Raw genomic sequence first — 19,442 nt, forward strand, 5'->3', positions numbered from 1 at the left:
TTCTTGTTCTTATCTTAAAAACAAAATACGCGATAGCTTCATTGACCAATTTCCTATGTCTAAAAAAAAATTTAATGTTTAACCCGATTGATACTTGCGGGCTAAGATTCCAAAAAACACCCCCCGTTTATAATAATGGTATACTTGTATCCCTCTTTTCTACCCAGTGCCGAAAGGTGAAGGCAGCCAACGAAATCTAGGGTTTTCTACAGGAAGCAAGGATGTTAGAGGTGGTGCTGAACGATCGGTTGGGGAAGAAAGTTCGTGTGAAGTGCAATGATGATGATACGATCGGCGATTTGAAGAAACTGGTGGCTGCTCACACGGGGACTAGGGCTGACAAAATACGAATTCAGAAGTGGTACACCGTCTACAAGGATCATATCACCCTCAAAGACTACGAGATCCACGATGGAATGGGTCTCGAGCTCTACTACAACTAATACTTGTGGGTAATTTTCAGTACTCTCTGTTCTCTCTTTTTCTCTCGATCCATTCAATTTTTGTATCACTAAAAATCCGATACTGATATCAGAAACTGTCATTTTTTGTCCAAACATTTCAACTTTCGGTTGGAATAATCGAACACTGTCTCTCCGAATTTTGACAGAAGTTTTATGGATATTGGATCGTGGAATATTATCTTTGTAGAGTATCTATCATTGCCCCCGGGCTCTTATTATGACCCGCATAGGCTCCAAATCGTGAAATGTCTAATAAGTTTGAGAGTCCTCTCACTTTGGTGGCTACTGTTTTGGGACTGTGCTCTTCTGACTTATCTTGAATTATGACCCAATTAATTTAATCTTTCCTCCCTGAGTTCTTTAGGAAACAAACGATGAATTGGTCATTTTTATCCGTGTGATGCGATCTAAGAACCATGAGGAAATTGAAGTGCTCAAGTATTGTTTCGTATTTATGAGGAAATTGTAGTGTCTCTCATTGCAAGGGTTGTACATAGTAGGTCAAATGGATAAATATAGCCTATTTGATCAATTGTTGTCTGTTGCAAGTGAAGATGGCACTATTTGCACAATTTTACTTAATATACTTGACTTGTATGAAGTATATTGTTGGATGTTTCGTTCGCTTTTCAAATGTTCAAATGTTGGGTGATCTTTGTGTAGAAAGAATGACTAAGATCCACATCACTCTTGATTATGTTGGTGGCTCTCCGTAAAAAAATTGTAGCAAAACTTTCTGTTATTTCTCCTTGCCTTTGTAACCTACAGCTTGAGAAGTGTTGTATATAATGTGTGGTGCTGTTAATAGATGGTTCTGGTTTTTATGTATTTTCATCTAGGAAAATTTCTGTTCTCTTTCTTCCACCGACATGAGACATCATTGTAAATGGTGTTCCATATGATGTATTTAAATGTTTATTTAGCTGACAACTCGACAGATTTTTATTGGTGAGATTTGATTTGATATCCGCATCGATACGATATATTTGATGGCACATCACATGAAGGGGGAGGTTGGACAAAGTGAGGGAAGGATGCTGAGTGTGTAAAGTCTTTAGTTCAATTGACTTTTATTGTATTTTAAACAGTAGGTTGATTGTCCATCCTCGCGGCTGCACTCAGAAATATACTAATTGGAGATCGGGATTGTTACGGGAAGAATATTATCAAGCCCATGCCCAGAAAATATTAGTCGAATGTCAATATCCCATGGAAAAGGCCACCAGTTTATAAAATCTATAAGAGAAAATTCAAGAGTCACTTGGGCAAGATAGTAGTCTGTTATGCTGATAAGGGGAATAGAAGGGGGGAAATGGGTGTGTTAGTGGGATAAACTAGAATTTTGTGAGAATTTGGTAGCTTTGCTAAGGAAAATCACCCTTGTACATGGACATAATACTTCCCTGCCTTATCTTGGATGTTCCGAGCGAAGGTGACTCTTGGTGCGGTAAGAGGTCTTACATATGTTAACAGCCCTGAAACCAAAGTGATATATCGGTATTACAAAACCACAAACATCTTGCTTGAAGTGAACTAAAAAGTGAAGCTTTTGATCTGGGGTGGCAGGGGGACTCGGGAGGTGAACATTGTGCTATAGATAATTGCATGCTTCACGAGCATTCATGATATATGACATTCACAAGACACTAGACCAATATAATGAATCTCAAGATAACAAGGCTAAAGAAGGAGCTGATCTTTGTGGAAGTCCACTCAGAAGTGTTTTGGTTAATCATTCAATGGGAGGTTTTGTTGCTATGCGACATCCTGAAATGGTACTAACTTATCGTTACAGTGCTGTAAAGTGCGGGCTTAAAAAGCATTTAACTGTTTTTCTGATTTTTGGGAGTGCTTTTTGTGGCCATGGTAGTGAGTTTGTTGTTTCGACGTTGGTGGGGGTGAATGCATGTACAAGAATGGTTGTTAGGGTCCTTATTTTGGTAATAGTAGATAGTTGTAAGACATAAACATATTTTGAGATTTGTTATTAAGAGAACTGGAATGGTTTGTTAGTGGAGGGAACATGCTTAACTGGAGTGTGGAAGAGAATTTGGATTTGTTGTTTTCTATTCAGCAAACAGGCTTTATGTGCTGCTACTTAAACTGAATAAGTTTCTTATAATTGTTGTTTTGTCTATGGCACTGATCCTCTTAATCAGTGAACTAGGAGGGACAGCCGCTTATTCTATTGGCGAAATTTTGGAAGTTGAAGGTGAAATCAATGCTTCAGTAGGTTTTGATGCCAGTAAACTTATGGTCGTAGTTGGATTTGAGCAAAAAACTCAAATGCTGATACTAGTTTCTCACAAGTATTGATGGTCATGTATCTAGAGTAGAAAACAACTGGGTCTGAACTCATAGAAATTCAAGTTTTAATTCTCAGTCTTGGGGAAAAAGCTGGTTTTCAAGAGGGCGGCATTGTTACAGGAAGAATATTATCAAGCCCTAGCCCAGAAAATATTTGGCTAATATCAATAGCCCACGGAAAGGCCACCGGTTTATATTATCTATACGAGAAGGTCCAAGGGTCATGTGGGCAGAATAGTAGCCTGTTATACATTGGTACGGGGAATAAAAGGGGAAAGGGGTGTGTTAGTTCGATAGACTAGACTTTTGTGAGAATTTGCTAACTTTGCTAGGGCTAGAGGGATTCCCCTTCTTGAGTGTTTTGAGTGTGAGATTTGTATTGTATTTCCTTTACTATTTCCAGAAAATATCAATACGGTATCCATATATTTCAGAATACTGCCATGTTGATTTCTTCATTTGTTTGCTCTTTTTGTGTGTTAATTTTTGGTCGTAAGAGGGATATACTGCAACTTTCCTCAGGCATATCTCTTTCTAGCTTGTGCCATCAGTTTACTGATGTATATCTTGCACTGATTTCTCCGTTAACATGTTAGCCAAATCCAGCCTTTAGTGTTTCTTTAATCACTGGAACTTTGCAGAACCGTAGTTTCTTTCGCTTCGAATTTTTTTATCTACTCTAGCTGTAAATATTCTCATCACACTCCAACTGGTGGATCATCATTCCCATCTTTTAGCCTGTCAATGGGTATGCCTTTTCTGCTCTCTGGTTCTGAACAATGTTATTTTTGCTTGATGTCTTGTAGATGACTCTAGAATTGGCAATTTTATTCTTTTTTTGGTACTTATGGGGATCAACTTCTCAGCCTTTCTATTTGTGATAATTTTTTATTCTTTACCAGCGAACATATCCCTGTCTGTTTGTGTGATCTTTATACCTTTTTCATAATCACGTATTATTTGGTGGGTTGAATGCCTTCTTATCCTTTAGACTGGCCATTGTAGATGTGCGCCATGTGTTGTATAATCTCCGTGTAAACCTACCCTGTGCATTCCCGTGTCTCATAGGTGTATTTCTTTCATAAGTATATTCTAGAGGTACATGAGAGCGTGGTGATTTTTTTATCGAAACCGTAACTGAAGCTGCTCCTTTCCTTTTCTTTTTTTGCCTGCAGGTCTGCTTTGTAATGGGAGTCGTGGGGATGTGGAATATATGTATCAGCATCGGTTGCTATCTGCGTGAATAATGAACTTGGGTTTTTGTAATGCATGTTTTACTCAAATATTTGAGGACATGGTGTCTGAAAACCATTTAAATATGTTATGTAGAATTGTGTTCGTGGCAGTTGAAAACTGATTGTATTAAAACTACTCTGATAAATTATGTCGACCCTTTATTTATTTATTTTTATCAGTTTTAATTTATATGCCATCTGTTTTGTAATGTACAGTGAGCTGTGTAGAATTTATTTGCAACTGATCAGGCTTAACAAGCCTCACCCGATCTTTATCTGAGATTGGTTTGCATGTATGTATCGAGGTGTTTTGTGGGTCGAATTTACGGTTCAGGATTGTAGATAAGCATCCTGTTGAGTTCGAGCCTGATGAGCTCAATATCATATGGCTCAATCTCTAGATAAGCTATACCACCACCCTCGTATGTGATGTCCTTGCAAATTTGAGGGTAGCTTGGTTTTCGATTTCTTGATAAATATTCTTTAACTGCGATCAAATTATTTTGTTACATAAATCTAGGAATTTGTAGCCGAACAATATCAGACTCGAGCTTGTCAATCAAATCGAGCCGAATAATATTAGACTTGAGGTCGTTTTGTTTAAGATTTATATAGATTTGAGTGAAAATTACCGAGCTCGTGAATAAATCGATCTTGATACGTTGAGAGCTCTTTTGTCATGTTTAAGGAGCCTGATTGGAGCTTGACTCGTTAAGCATGTCTGTTGTCGAGCTTGTTAAACATATAATAGAGCTCAACAACAGAGCTCGAGTTTGATCTGGTTAAGCACACAATTTTGTTGGATAATTTTAACTTAAATTACCAAAATAATCATTTGTCATATATTATTCTAATTCTTTTGTATATTTTAAATTTAACCGTTATTTCATTCATAATTAAAATATAAGTATGATCATAATAGTTAAGTTTTAATACATTAAAAAGTTTTATTTTGACGATTTCATTTAAATAAGTCTAAAATTTCACTCTTCATGTATAGTTCTAAATCTTTTAGATGTTTTAAATTAAACTGTTAGTTTATTTCATTAGAAATTTATTGATCGGATCACCATTCGTTAGGCACATTAACAAATAAATATTATGTTATCATACAACTCGTTTCTTATCTTCGTTCTCTTCTCATTAATTCCAGTTATCAAATAATGTTAGGATCAGAGATAAATTTAGAGGGGGAAGCGAACAAATTTATCTCAAAATTATTTCGGTTAGGCTAACAACACTGAAATTTTGTTCTTTGTGAGTTGAGTTCTCAGTAAGTCAATCAATATGAATTGCACGAAAGTAAGTTTTCTGAGACCCGTTGAACAAGAGTGAATTCAAAATTCTAAGTTTTAATGTGTAATCATAATTAGTTTGATATCATTAATTTAAAATATTTATTAACGTCGAATGAAGTATCAATTTAGTATATAAAATTTTTAACTAACCGTCATAGTATACCATCCTTGACTATAGATTTTATCATTTTGCAATTATTTGATTGATGATAGGTCTAACTTTATTATTCTAAACCTATAAAGTTATACTCTTATTCTATGAATTATCTTGATCATATATATTTAATTTTTCTAGATATGTCATCAAGATTTGGATTTTGTTGGGTGCAATAATTGTCCTTGCTTGGTAGAGCGATCGAATACTAGTGCTTGAGCTGTGTGCAGTTTAAAAGATTGAGTTGCACCATTACTACTAGCTATAGCTTTTGGTAAAGCGGGAAACGCTCGCTCCTATAGATTTATTTATTATATTAGTTTTTGAAAGAATGTTTCGGCATGATATATACAATAAATTTATTGATCGAATCATCATTCATTAGAAATATTAAATAGAAAAATATTATATGTTATCATACAATTCGTTTTTTGTCTTTGTTCTATTCTTATTCAATTCAATCACAATAAGTTTTTCTTAATTTTGTTTGGCATAGTATCATAATATTTACGACAATTATATCAAACTTATTATAATTTGGCAAAATTATATCTTATCTTCGTTTTTATTTTCTAATTATATAACATAAGATATAATTTTCGGCAAGATATACTAATAAGACAATTTTCGGCAAGATATAATCTTCGTTTTTATTTTCTAATTATATGATAACATAAGATATAATTGTCGGCAAGATAAGAGTGAAAATAAGAGTGTCTTAATTTTGTTTGGCATAGTTATCTTAATTTTGCCAAACAAGAGTGAATTCATAATTTTAAGTTTTAATCATGTTGGTCCCACATGCGAGATTTTTGAGATAATAAACCCGAAAATAAAGAATAAACTGGACACCGAGATTTACGTGGAAAACCCTAAAAATTATGGTAAAAACCACGGGCAAGATGAAAAGAATTCCACTATAATATTTTGTGGTGTACAACTCACTCACTGTGTTTCCAAAGAGAACACATACTATCTTAATACAGGAGAACAAAACACCTCAAAAATATTATAGAACTAAGCACTCAAATGCTTATAAGATGAGAGAAAACTCGAAGAATGATGATTTCAGAATGAAGAGGGGAGCTCTATTTATAGAGCCCCTGTCAGTGTGAAAACACGTATAAAAACGCGTTTTCTCTTCTATTTGAAATTTCCACGAAGCTTCCGCCAACCACTTTCTTTGACCAGATGAGCCGACATTTCTCCCACTTGGAGTTTTGATTGAGAATTAAACACATCTCCACACATCCTTTCAATCTTGTCATTCCCTGCTGCTTACGTTTTCGCTAGACCACTTGAGGATATACACCACTCAAACTTATCAGTGTTCACTGGCTTGGTCGAAAAATCAGCTATGTTGTCCTTCGTATAGATCTTCTGCATATCCACGCTTTATTCTTCTAATACTTCCCGCACAAAGTGAAATTGTACTCCAATGTGTTTCGTCCTGGAATGAAAGGCTATTCCTTGCGATGTGCAAGGCACTCTGACTGTCACAAAACAAAGGAATATTCTCTTGTTCGTGTTGATCTCCTCCAATAACTTTTTAATTTATTGCCTCCTTGCAAGCTTGAGTCGCTGCCATGTATTGCCTCTGTTGTAGATAATGCCACAACGGTCTGCAGTGTTGAAACCTAGCTTACTGCTCCCCCTGCAAGTGTAAACACATAACTAGTAGTAGATTTCCTCTTATCAGGATCACCTGTATAATCTGAATTGACATAGCTCCTGAGTGTAAAATCCGATCCTCCATAACATAATGCAGCATTCGAGGTACCCTTAATGTATCGAAGGATCCTCTTAACAGTGCTCCAATGCTCTCGTCCAGGATTCGCCATATACCGACTAACTGCTCCCACTGCTTGAGCAATGTCCGGTCTTGTACAGATCATGGCGAACATCAAACTTCCCACTGCTGATACATATGGTACTCGAGACATCTTCATCCTCTCTGCTTCACTGCTATGACACATCTCGGAGGATAACTTGAAGTTAACAGGAAGAGGGGTCGATATTGGCTTACTCTCTTGCATGTTGAAGCGTTGCAAGACTTTCTTCAAATAATTTTTCTGGGAAAACCAAATATTTCTGTTACTTCTGTCTCGGTGAACTTGCAACTCTAGAATCTTGTTTTCTGGTCCCAAGTTCTTCATATGAAATTCCCTAGCCAACTGTGCCTTCAATCCTTGGACCTGATCTTTGTTGGGGCATGCTACCAACATGTCGTCCACATACAATAGTAAAATGATATAATCATCACCAGACTTCTTGAAATATGTACAAGGGTCTGCACTCAGTCTGTTGTATCCAAGGTTCATGATATAGGAATCAAATCTCTTGTACCAAGACCTCGGCGCCTGTTTGAGACCGTACATATATTTCTTCAACCTGCAAACCAAGTTCTCTTTGCCTTTTTTCGCAAAACCTTCTGGCTGGAGCATATAGATTTCTTCTTCAAGATCTCCATGAAGAAATGCCGTTTTCACATCTAGATGTTCTAGATATAGGTCAAACACCGCACATAATGTCAGCACCACTCTGACTATTGTAAGCCGAACCATAGGAAAAAATCTCATTGAAGTCAATTCTTTCTCTCTGAGCATACCCTTTTACCACCAATCTAGTACGATACCGCTCCACTTGGTTATTGCCATCACGCTTGATCTTATAGACCCATCTGTTTCTAATGGCTTTCCTCCCTCATGGTAGTGTAACAAGATCCCAAGTTTTATTCCTGTCTAATGCCTCCAATTTTTCTTGCATTGCTATCCTCCACAAGGATATATCCGAGCTTTGAGTAGCCTCGTGGAAACTCGATGGCTCACCATCCTCTGATAATAGACAATATGCAATATTGCTTTCAGTGACATAATCTGAAAGCCAAAATGGTGGTCTTCTGTCTCGAGTTGACTGCCTCACATTAAAAACCTCAGACTCAACATGTTCTTGTTCTTCGTGCTCTGGTACAGCTTCACAAGAAACTTGACCTTCGTCCGTCTTATTTTCTACCTGAAAAATAGTAGTTTCTGAATTCGGTGTGCCTTTGTCTTCCTTTACTTTATCTTCCTCAAAGATAGCATCCCTGCTGATGACAAGCTTGTGAACAGTAGGATTCCACAAGCGAAACCCCTTTACTCCATCAGCATAACCCAAGAAGACGCATTTTCTAGATTTCGAATCCAATTTCGATCTTTCTTGCTCATTGTACATAACATACACATGACTTCTAAATGTATGCAAATGAGAATAATCTGTCAGCTTCCCAGTCCACATCTCCATCGGAGTCTTCAGATCAATCGCCACTGAAGGAGAACGATTGATAATATAACAAGCGGTTTTAACTGCTTCCGTCCAAAATGACTTTTCTAGACCTGCAGTCCTCAACATAGCTCTTGTTCTTTCCAACAAGGTTCTGTCCATCCGCTCTGTTGAGGTGTGTAAGCCGTCGTAAACTGTCTTTTGATGCCCTCATGTTGACAATATGCATCAAATTCGTCTCTATATATTCTCCTCCATTGTCAGTCCTCAAACACTTGATTTTCTTTTTAGAATCAAGTTCAACCCGCGCTTTGAAATCTTTGAAGATCTGGAAAGCGTCTGATTTCTTCTTGATTGGATACACCCAACATCTCTTAGAGAAATCATCAATGAACGAGACAAAGTATCTCGCTCCTCCTAGGGATACAACTGGTGCTTGCCAAACATCCGAATGAATAAGCTCCAATATGCTTTTGCTCCTGGCAGTAGAAGTGTCAAACTTTAATCTATGTTGTTTACTGGTAACACAATGCTCACAAAAGGGTAGTGACACTTTTGTAAATCCCGGCAACAGCTTCTGTTCTGAGAGAATTTTCAATCCCCGTTCTGACATATGCCAGAGCTTTCTATGTCATAACACTGTTAATTCTTCTCCTGAACCAATTGATGCAACAGCTAGTTCTGCCTCTTTGTGTTTTCCCAAAAGTACATACAGATTTGCAGCAACCTTTTCCGCCTTCATAACCACAAGCGCCTTTCACAATTTTCATGATCTCATTCTCGATACGGGTTTTGCATCCGATGTCATCCAATTGCCCCAAGGACAAAAGATTCTTTGTCTCCTTTCACATGTCGTACCTCCTGTATGGTGCGAATGGTGCCATCAAACATTTTAATTTTGATAATACCGACCCCAGCGATTTCCAAGGCATGATCATTTCCCATGAATACAGATCCTCCTGAGACTGGTTCATAATGATCAAACCATTCTCTCCGAGACGTCATGTGCCACGTCGCTCCTGAATCCATTATCCATGTGTCACAAAATTTGTGTCTGCCTTCTGCAACAGTTGCTGCTTCGCTGAATAATATTTCATCACTGCCTGAAGTACTGGCCACATTTCATTGAGAATTATTCTCGATACTCGTACACTCTTTCTTGAAGTGCCCTTTACCGCCACATTTAAAGCGGTAAATATTTTCTTCTTACTTCTCGACTTTGATCTACCTCGCCTTTGGCTCCCACTGGAATCACGGTCCATAAATCTTCCTCTTATCATCGATAAAGTCTCTGCTTGCTTCGATGTTACCAACCTATCTTCCTTATTCTTGCGCCAGCTTTCTTCTCCGAGAACCGCAGTTAAGACATCGTCGAATCTTAGAAAGCCCATAAGAATATTATTGGTTATGTTGATGATAAGTTGATCATATGAATCTGGTAGACTTTGAAGTAGAAGCTCCACACGTTCATTTTCCCATATTTTATGTCTCATAGAAGTGAGTTGGACAAATAGTATTTAGTGTGTTGATATGGTCGGTCATCGATGAAGATTCCGCCATCCGAAGAGTATAAAGCCTTCTCTTTAGGAAAATCATGTTATAGCGACTTGACCTTGTACATCTTTGTCACAGTATCCCAGATAACTTTGGCTGTTTTTATCTCAGAGATACTTGACAGTACTTCATCTGCAATAGCCAAGTGTAAATTGGTAACATCATTATTAGGGATGTAATCGAGTCGAGCCGAGCCGAACTCTTGAATGTTTGAGCTTGGTTCGTTTATAATCGAGCCGAGCTCGAGCTTTATTTAACGAATATATGCATGGCTCACAAGCTTATTCAAGCCTTTATCGAGCCTAAACAAGCTTAATAAATATGAATTATATATTTAAATTTTCATTAAATTAATTAAAAAGTAAATTATATTTAAAGAAAAATATATTATTCTTATTAAAATTTGTAAATTTATTATAATAAATAAATTTAATAGATTTTACTATATATTTCATAAATAATATGTAAAATCAATAAATCAAATATCAAAACTATTATTTTTCATCTAAAAGATTACTAATGAACTTACCAACGAACATGTTCACGAGCTAACGAGCCGAATACTGTAAAGCTTGAGTTTGGTTTGTTTATCTTAACGAGCCTCATTAAACGAGCTCAAACGAGCTTTTATCGAATCGAGCTTCGAATAGCTCACAAACGGTTTGATTCGTTTACATCCCTAATCATTATCATTCATCTCATTCCACTTTCCATCATTTGTAATCTCTACCGGTCTATCTTCAATAGCCGCCAAACAATTCTCCTTTCTTAAAACTGCTTGTATCTTTATTTTCCACAGCATAAAATTGCTTCCGTTGAACTTTGCTATCTCGTACCTTCCCGCCATTATGTCTACAACAGTTTTAGTAGACTGGACAAAATAATCCCGCCTTAAATAAAAAATTTCAAAAAATCTTTTCTGATGTGGAAGATCAGTCTAGGCTGCAACCACAGAGCATACTCAGAATTTTAAGAAATTTTAAACCAAGGCTATGATACCACTTGTTGGTCCCACGTGGGGGAATTTTGAGATAATAAAACTCGAAAATAAAGAATAAACTGGACATCGAGATTTACGTGAAAAACCCCTAAAAATTATTAGGGTAAAAACCACGGAAAAATGAAAAGAATTCCACTATAATATTTTGTGGTGTACAACTCACTCACTGTGTTTCTAAAGAGAACACACACTCTTTTAATACAAGATAACAAAACACCTCACAAATATTATAGAACTAAGCACTCAAATGCTTATAAGATGAGAAAAAACTCGAAAAATGGATGATTTCAGAATGAAGAGGGAGCTCTATTTATAGAGCCCCTGTCAGTGTGAAAACGCGTATAAAAACACGTTTTCTCTTCTATTTGAAATTTCCATGAAGCTTCCGCCAACCAGTTTCTTTGACTGGATGAGCCGACAAATCATAATAAGTTTGATATAATTAAATCCAAATATTTATTAATGTCGGATAACAAACGAATTTAGTATATAATTTGTTTAATTAATCATCATAGTATCATCTAGAATTTAGATTTTAGTTATTAATAAATATAAATTCATTATACTCTACTTAAAATTAGATTTTAGTTTTTAATAAATAAAAATTCATTATACTCTAATTAAAATTTATATTATAAAATATCTTAGATGTTACAAATTTATCAAATTTAAATTAATTTACTGTAAATTGTTCATAAATCATATTAAGATTTGGTTTTACAATTTAGTGATCAATGATAAATCTAATTTGTTATTCTAAACCAATAAAATTATATTATTATATGAATTCTCTTTATTATTTACAATTATTTAATTAATTTTTTTTCTAGATATGTCAATGCGACAATGTCATTTTAATTAAATTTAAAATGCAATTATGGCTAAGTAGCATAAATTCATCTTTTCTTTCAACAATGATCTTTTGTTCAAATCCTTCTAAATGCATTGTTACTAATATTTTTCTTTTTCCACTCAACAAATAAGCTGTCTCGAGCTCAAACTCACGAACCATATAGGCGAGCATTTTCACGAGTAGACGAGCCAAGTTCGAATAAGATAAATGAGCCGAACTCGAGTTTGAGCTTGTGAGACATATAAACGAATATGTTCACGAACAGTAAATGAGCCGAGCTTGAGCTCACGAGCAACATAAACGAGCCGAGATCGCGAGTTACATAAACGAGCCGAGCTTGAGCTCTAGCTCCCGAGCGCGAGTTTGTAAACGAACATGTTCGTGAGCTCACGATCTGGATATCATTATGTTTGAGTTCGACTCGATAATATTAATAAACTATCTCAAACAAACTTTTTATCGAGGCGAGCTTCGAATAGCTCACGAACGACTTGATTCTTTTTACGTCCCTATGGAACATTGGTAAGTTTTTTTATATGTTGTGCTAGAAAATTATGTTACATATTTTCTTGATCCATGTTGTTTGTTACACCTATACTACAAAACTACAAATTTGAAATGTTTCGAAGATTATAACGTTAAATTAGCTTTATTTTTTAGGTCAAAACGTTTCTTTAATAGGATGTGTAGAACCAAAAGGTTCATTTTATAAAACATGATATTAAATGTGACATTTAATATCTAATATTTTTAATTTTAGACTATCCAAAATTCTTTTTGTTGCTCTGAATTTTGTGTGGGCATACCACATGTCATAATAAATTAAAACTTAAAAATCTATATAGGACAATCGAAAATGGATCGCGATTCAATTTTCATTTATTTTCTCGTCAGTTTAATGCAAATAATCAAATTAATTTGCAAAAACAAAGAAAATTCTTCAAATGATATAGATGCATAGCTAAGTAACTAAGAACTGAAACGTACAAAATAAACACTGACGAACTGAAAACATAAAATTGAAGCTGAAACTTGAAATTTGTAGAGAATTTTGTCAATAATTTTGAGTTGTGTCATTGTCGTCTGTCGATGCTTGTCCTTCCTATTCTGTTTGACTTTCTCTCAGTTTTTGCATATTCTGTCTCTTAATCTTGGTTATATATATATATATATATATATATATATAATATATATATATATTCCGAACATTATTATTATTGTTTCTCCCACATTTAGTATCTGGTCAAATTTTTTAACAGAGGGGTACAGTTCAGAGGAACACATTATTCAATTTTTGGACCTATCATAACATCAATTTTTTTTTTAATTTAAATTTGGGATCCACTTGTTCCCTTTTACATTATTTTATAATTTCTCACGTCAAATTGCTCTTCGACCCCTTATATTTTTCGAGGATGGTAAAAAAAGTGCTTAAAAATAAGGGTAAATTCATATTCAGTACCTAAACTAAAAGGGTTTTGTCTCAACTCCCTGGTGAGAGAAAATTATTTTCTAAATATCACAAATACCCTTATTGCCTATAGAATTTTAATTGATAAACGGGGCCTCAGAAAATGGTAACAGAGCCTAAGGTTAATTCAAACACATAATTTATTATTAGTAACAAAATGTTTGAGGAGGAGAATTTTCACAATCAACATGAATCCGAACCTAGGTTCGAGATTGTTTATTTACAGGATTTATTCCAGAACTCTAGAATATTTGAAACATGAAGATATAACCAATGTTAGATATCAAGAAGGAACTTATCAGAATCTTAAGGTAAACTTATGATTCAAAATAACAGGTTCTTAGAAATAGTACCGGATTCCTCTAAACTCTCGGGAGATCTTAAAGAAATTCAAAAGACGGTACAAAATTATGACAATATGTTGTATTATGTACCACAAAATATGGAGAAAATCCTTGAAAACCAAAAAGAAATTCTTGGAATATTAAAATATTCGAACAAGAATTCAAATCCTAGAACAACAACCAAGTTCTAGTAAGAGAACTTCAGAAGGAAAGTTACCACCATCCTTTGATAATGAACCCCTGTTACATCAACAAGAGAAAACCAAAGTAGTGTTAAAACATTTGACCGAAGAAGAAAAAATGATCAATTTAATTAAATCTGTCTCAGAAAAGAAATTAATCTGATGACAACTTTAGAAAGGATTGGTCTAGAGGATCTACAGGAGCTTGCGGAATCTTTCGCAAATCTCAAAGTCGTAGATCTAAAGATGAACATAAGGGAGGCGAACCACCTTCTATAACCTGGTCATATTCTCAGGAACCACCAAGAGAAAGTGTGGGATCTCAGAATATAAATATGAGATAATCTCAACCCGATTTCCATACTTGTGAAGAATCACACCCAGCGGAAATAAGGACAAGGAGAAATCAAATTCCCTTGCACCAAACACCCTATGAAAAACTGTTTTAGAACCTATACGTCCTTATGGGGTTATGCTTAACCTTGATGTACTAGATTTCAAAAATAGAGAAGATCTCATAGATGACTGGACATTTGCTATGAGAATCCCTGCAGGAACACTTGATCTCAACAGAGAAGGATTCATTAAACTCCTAGAAATGAGTCTTATGGGATCAGTTAAAATTGATTGGGACATGACTTCATTAGAAACTAAAGAGTCAATCATAGTTGGAGAATCTCTTAGTGAGATAGCTGGAAAAATGGCTACCCTATTTAAAGCACAGTTTATAGGGGTAGACTATTTTAACAGTCAAGATACAGAGTAGAGGAAGAAATATACTCAAGCTATGTATAGCCTTGAATTACGTGACATATGTTTGGTGGATGTTATTCACTAAATATAGATGGAATTCGGGGTCGAAGAAAAATAGCTATGCAGCTTTTTTCGCTAAAATGCCAAGTCCCTGGAGAGAAATGCTTATAAGGGAATATGTCCATAGCAATCCACATACGTTGGCACGAAGAGCCTCTTTTCAAAGGAAAATTGGCAGAATGATGTCATATGACAGCATTACAAACGAATTACAAATGATTAAGGGGTATTAACAAAAAAACTCTTTTGTGTTGGAAGTAAACCACATAAGCCTAAGAAGAAAAGTTTTAGGACTCATCCTTATGCTCGAGGTGGAAGAAGTTCTTGGAAACCAAGAACAGTTTGGTCTAGACAAAAGGCCAGATCTTATAAATCTGGACAAAGAAGTGGACCATCAAGAAATATGATATCATCCCAAGCCTCGAGTACATCTCGAAGCACATGAAGAACCTACGAAGAAAACTTTCAGAAGAACTCACACTCGAGCTAATGAAATTTTTAAGGATTATAATTGTTGGACATGTGGAGCAAGACGTCATATTTCGACCAACTGTCCAGAAAATGAAAAAAGGTATTAAACGCTTCGATCCAACCCCGGATATTGAAGAAGCAGTTTATTACCAAGATCTTATTCAGGTATACCGATTCGAGGATATTGCCTCAGATGAAAGCATATATGAAGAAGAAGAAGTCTCGAGTCAGGGAGAATATGATGGAACTGAATCGGAATCTGACTGAAGACGAGGTGTTTCGACAAGAAACACATGAAGATTTGTCTGGTTTCTTCAGTCAGACAACAATATCTCATAACATGGTTCAAAGAATCATGAGAGAAAATCCTAGTCTATAGATATCAAGAATTTTCTGCAGGACAGATAGAAAAGTTCTTAGGAAATCTTGGCATAAGAAACAGAAAGCATCATCTAATCTATAAAGTTTCTAGAAGGGAAATGACAATCCTAATGGAACTTACAGAAAATAGAATGGAGATGTAATTAATTCTTTCTGAAGAAATTAAGGAGGAATTACAAAAACTCAAGATAGAAGTAGCAAGAAATATGCCCTGGATTCATATTGGAGCAATCCAGATTATGATAAAAGCTACTTTCAAAGAAAATATATTCACCAATTGATATTGCTATATGCGATAAAAGAATGGGGAACCTTCAAGACTCAGTACTGGGAACTATCTCAGGGAATCTCTGTGCAGGAAAAATTGTGGGAGTAATTTATCCGAGAATTGCCTACAACTTAGCAGATCGAGATTTTAGTCGAGCCTTGACTTTACATCTGAATTTCAAGGAAAAAAGACTGATGAATGAAGGTAATATTCCATATTCTATTACCTATCAAATTTCATATGCTCTATCTAATACACATCATTCAGAATTGTTTATTAGAAACGAGTTCATTGAAATACCAGAGATATTTGGAAAAGTTGCCTAGACAATTTATCCAGAAAGAGTTGAGTTTCCTTTAATACATGAAAAATATCAAAATACAAGACAAACCGATTCTACAAAGGAATCAAAGTCTTAGATTGGAATCAAGGAGACTATCTTTTCAGGAAGATAGAATTAAAAGTTACAGGTGGAGAAAATCGTCTGTCCAAGAAACCCAATAGGAGCAAAAAAAGCTTTTCTACCATAGGAAATCTTAGATGCCCAGGAGGGTGGAAGGAAGTAGAAATAGTATTTGATATTATGAAACAAATGATCAATTTCCTTGTAATACGATATACTATTTGGAACAACCTATGATAGAAGCTTACCAAGGAATGATCAATATCGGAGAATTGGAAGTTCTTATCAAAGGAATTCCTGGGAAAGAATCAGATCGACTGGTTCTTGGACTAAATTTTCTCGAGGAACACAAACCTTGGAAACGTCTAGAATATGGAATGAAGTTATGGCAGATGATAGGATGTTGAAAATCCAATGACCACAAACTCATTCTCGATATACATTCCAGTATGAATGTTATGTGAACAATATAAGGCAGAATATTTTGCTGCTTATATTGATTCAGGTGCTGGAATCTGTACAGCAAAACGAGGAGTTTTTCCAAATAATTTGGAAGAAGAATTACCAAATATTGCTGGAAGAGATCTTTCCAGAAGAATCTTAATCTTATGCAGAGGGATTAAGACGATTGAAATCGTAATTAGATGTGCTAGACAAACACCTTGATATAAGGTAAAAAACATCACCAATTTATTTTCATGATACATGAGCTGACATTTTGCTAGGAAACAATTTCCTACAAATGTTTAAGTCCTATACGCAAGAAAATGAGACTAGAAAATTGGTGTTCACAACACCTTGTGATCACAAAATTATAGTCCAGAGACTAAGAGAGGCATTTTATCGAAAATTTCCAATTCAGTTTCGCAGCAAGCGTGGTGATGAATGAAAACTTCTGAACCCAAAAATGAAGGATTCTAGACGGTTTGGAGAAACAATGGTCCAACTAAAAGCAGATAAAGAGCTCCAAACAAAAGAAATAGAATGCCTTAAGATAACTCTACATAAGAATGAGGTAAAGTCTAAGGTATCATTGGAAGATATCAAGAAAAGGATAAAAAAAAATTACAATGAAGATCCCTTGGCATGGTGGGACAAAAATCAATTCAAAGCTTGCCTTAAAATCAAGGAAGACAAAGAGTATGAATTTGTCCATTGCAAGCATATCCCAATGAATATAATTGATCAAAAGGATATGCAGATTATGATCAAGGAGCATTTGGACCTTGGTTTGATCAAAGCAGGAATTTCACCCATACAGCAGCCCAGGATTCCTGGTAAGAAATCATGGTGAAATAAAAAGGAACAAATCCAGATTAGTTATTAATTATCAAGAAATTTAATAAGATTCTGAAGTTTGATGGGTATTTTAACCTAGCAGAGAACATCTAATTAGTTGCATACGCAACGAAATGATATTATCTAAATTCGATTGTAAGTCTGGATTTTACCAGATTCGAATGCAGAAAGAAAGCAAGAAATTCACAGCTTTTTCTACACCACAAATATATATTTGGGAAGTATTACCAATGAGATTGGTTAATTCATCCCATATATTTCAAAGGAAAATGGATAATCTATTTAAAGATTTCTTTAAGTTTATGTTTGTTTATATTGACGATGTATTAATTGCATCTAAAAATATAGAAGAACATATTAAATTTAGATATTTTCTCTGACGTTTGTAAAAAAAAAAGGTTGGTTCTATCAGAAAAGAAAGCAGTCATTACCACAAGAAAAATCGAATTTCTAGGAATAGAAATCGATGCGTCTGGAATAATTTTGCAGGATCTTATAGTAGAAAATGTGCAAAATTTTCCAAACGAACTAAAAAAAAAGAAACAACTTCAAAGTTTTCTAGGAGTTGTTAATTTTGCTGGGATGTTTATTAAAAACCTAGCAAAACACAGGAAAGTGTTCGGTCCATTACTGAAAAAAGATGCGAAATTTATATGGACAAAATAACATACACAAGGACTTTGTCAACTAAATGAGATTTGTAAAAATCTTTCAAAAATGGCTATTCCTCAAGATGAAGATGATCTGGTATTATATACGGATGCCAGTGATCATTGGTGGGCAGAAGTCTTAAAAAAGCTCACTCCAGGGAGAACATCCATGCAGATATTGCAGTGGACTGTTCTCAGATGCAGAAGCCATAAGATTGCATATCAACGAAAAAGAATTTTATAAGGGCTTTTGAAAAATGGTCATTATTCTTTCTTGCAAAGAAATTCACTTTAAAAGTTGATAATAAACAGGTAAAGCTTTCTTAAGGAATATAATTGAGTCTAAACCTGAGAAGATCAGATTATTAAGATGACAAGCACTATGTCAGAATTATATTTTTGATATTGTGATAATAAAATCTTATGAAAATATTCTTGCAGATTTTTTAACAAGAGATGAACATCATTGACATTGATGCTATTATCAATGCAGAGGCATTTGAGGGAACACATTGAAATACTTCAAAAACGAGTTTAACAAGTTAGCACTAAACGCAGAAATTGCGGGAAGGCTCCAACAAGCGGATAGAGAATTGTCTCCGATCGAATCACATGACGTTTACATGCACATACTCAGTTATTGTCTGTAATGCAAGGGCCTATCCTCCAAGGCATTGAGAAGCCATTGGTTTCTCGAATGGAGAGTTTTAGAGTACATGACTCTATACATGGAGCAGGGGATTCAAGTACCCCTAGCACAAGTGTTGAGCCGGGATCATCTCCTGATGAGTCGACCAAACAAAAATTGAAACTCCAGATTTCGATCTCGTGTCTTCAAGTCAACCCTTCACCTCGGGGATTGAAGAGGGAGAGATCAACCTTAAACCTAATACTGACAAGGGAAAATCTAAGGTTGGTACTAATGAAGCTGCAATTTCTCCATTCCAGATTTACCACAGACTTGGGAGAAATCAATCACAAGAATTGGCATCAACCCATCTATTGTTTTGAGTTGATGTGGCTGGAAAATCCTA

The 19,442-nt window shown here is 35.2% G+C and overlaps 1 protein-coding gene across 2 annotated transcripts; it reads left to right on the plus strand.

Moving 5' to 3' along the window:
* The first annotated feature begins 122 nt into the window (after positions 1 to 122).
* On the plus strand, positions 123 to 4,302 carry LOC142538224 (ubiquitin-like protein 5). Of its 2 annotated transcripts, none has more exons than XM_075643588.1 (2): positions 123 to 448; positions 3,947 to 4,302. In XM_075643588.1, exon 1 carries the CDS (start codon positions 222 to 224, stop codon positions 441 to 443), a length of 222 nt encoding a protein of 73 aa, XP_075499703.1. In that variant the 5' UTR covers positions 123 to 221; the 3' UTR covers positions 444 to 448; positions 3,947 to 4,302. The 2 variants fall into 2 exon arrangements, with proteins under 2 accessions (XP_075499703.1, XP_075499702.1); XM_075643587.1 differs by having other exon boundaries at positions 134 to 452.
* Positions 4,303 to 19,442: the final 15,140 nt, after the last annotated feature.

Source organism: Primulina tabacum, chromosome 3 (genome assembly GCF_025594145.1).
Source record: "Primulina tabacum isolate GXHZ01 chromosome 3, ASM2559414v2, whole genome shotgun sequence".
In the NCBI taxonomy this organism is placed as follows: Eukaryota; Viridiplantae; Streptophyta; class Magnoliopsida; order Lamiales; family Gesneriaceae; genus Primulina; species Primulina tabacum.

Bases quoted from the DNA above. Each gene is read 5' to 3' on its own strand.
- LOC142538224 (XM_075643588.1), top strand. From the start codon at position 222: ATGTTAGAGGTGGTGCTGAACGATCGGTTGGGGAAGAAAGTTCGTGTG.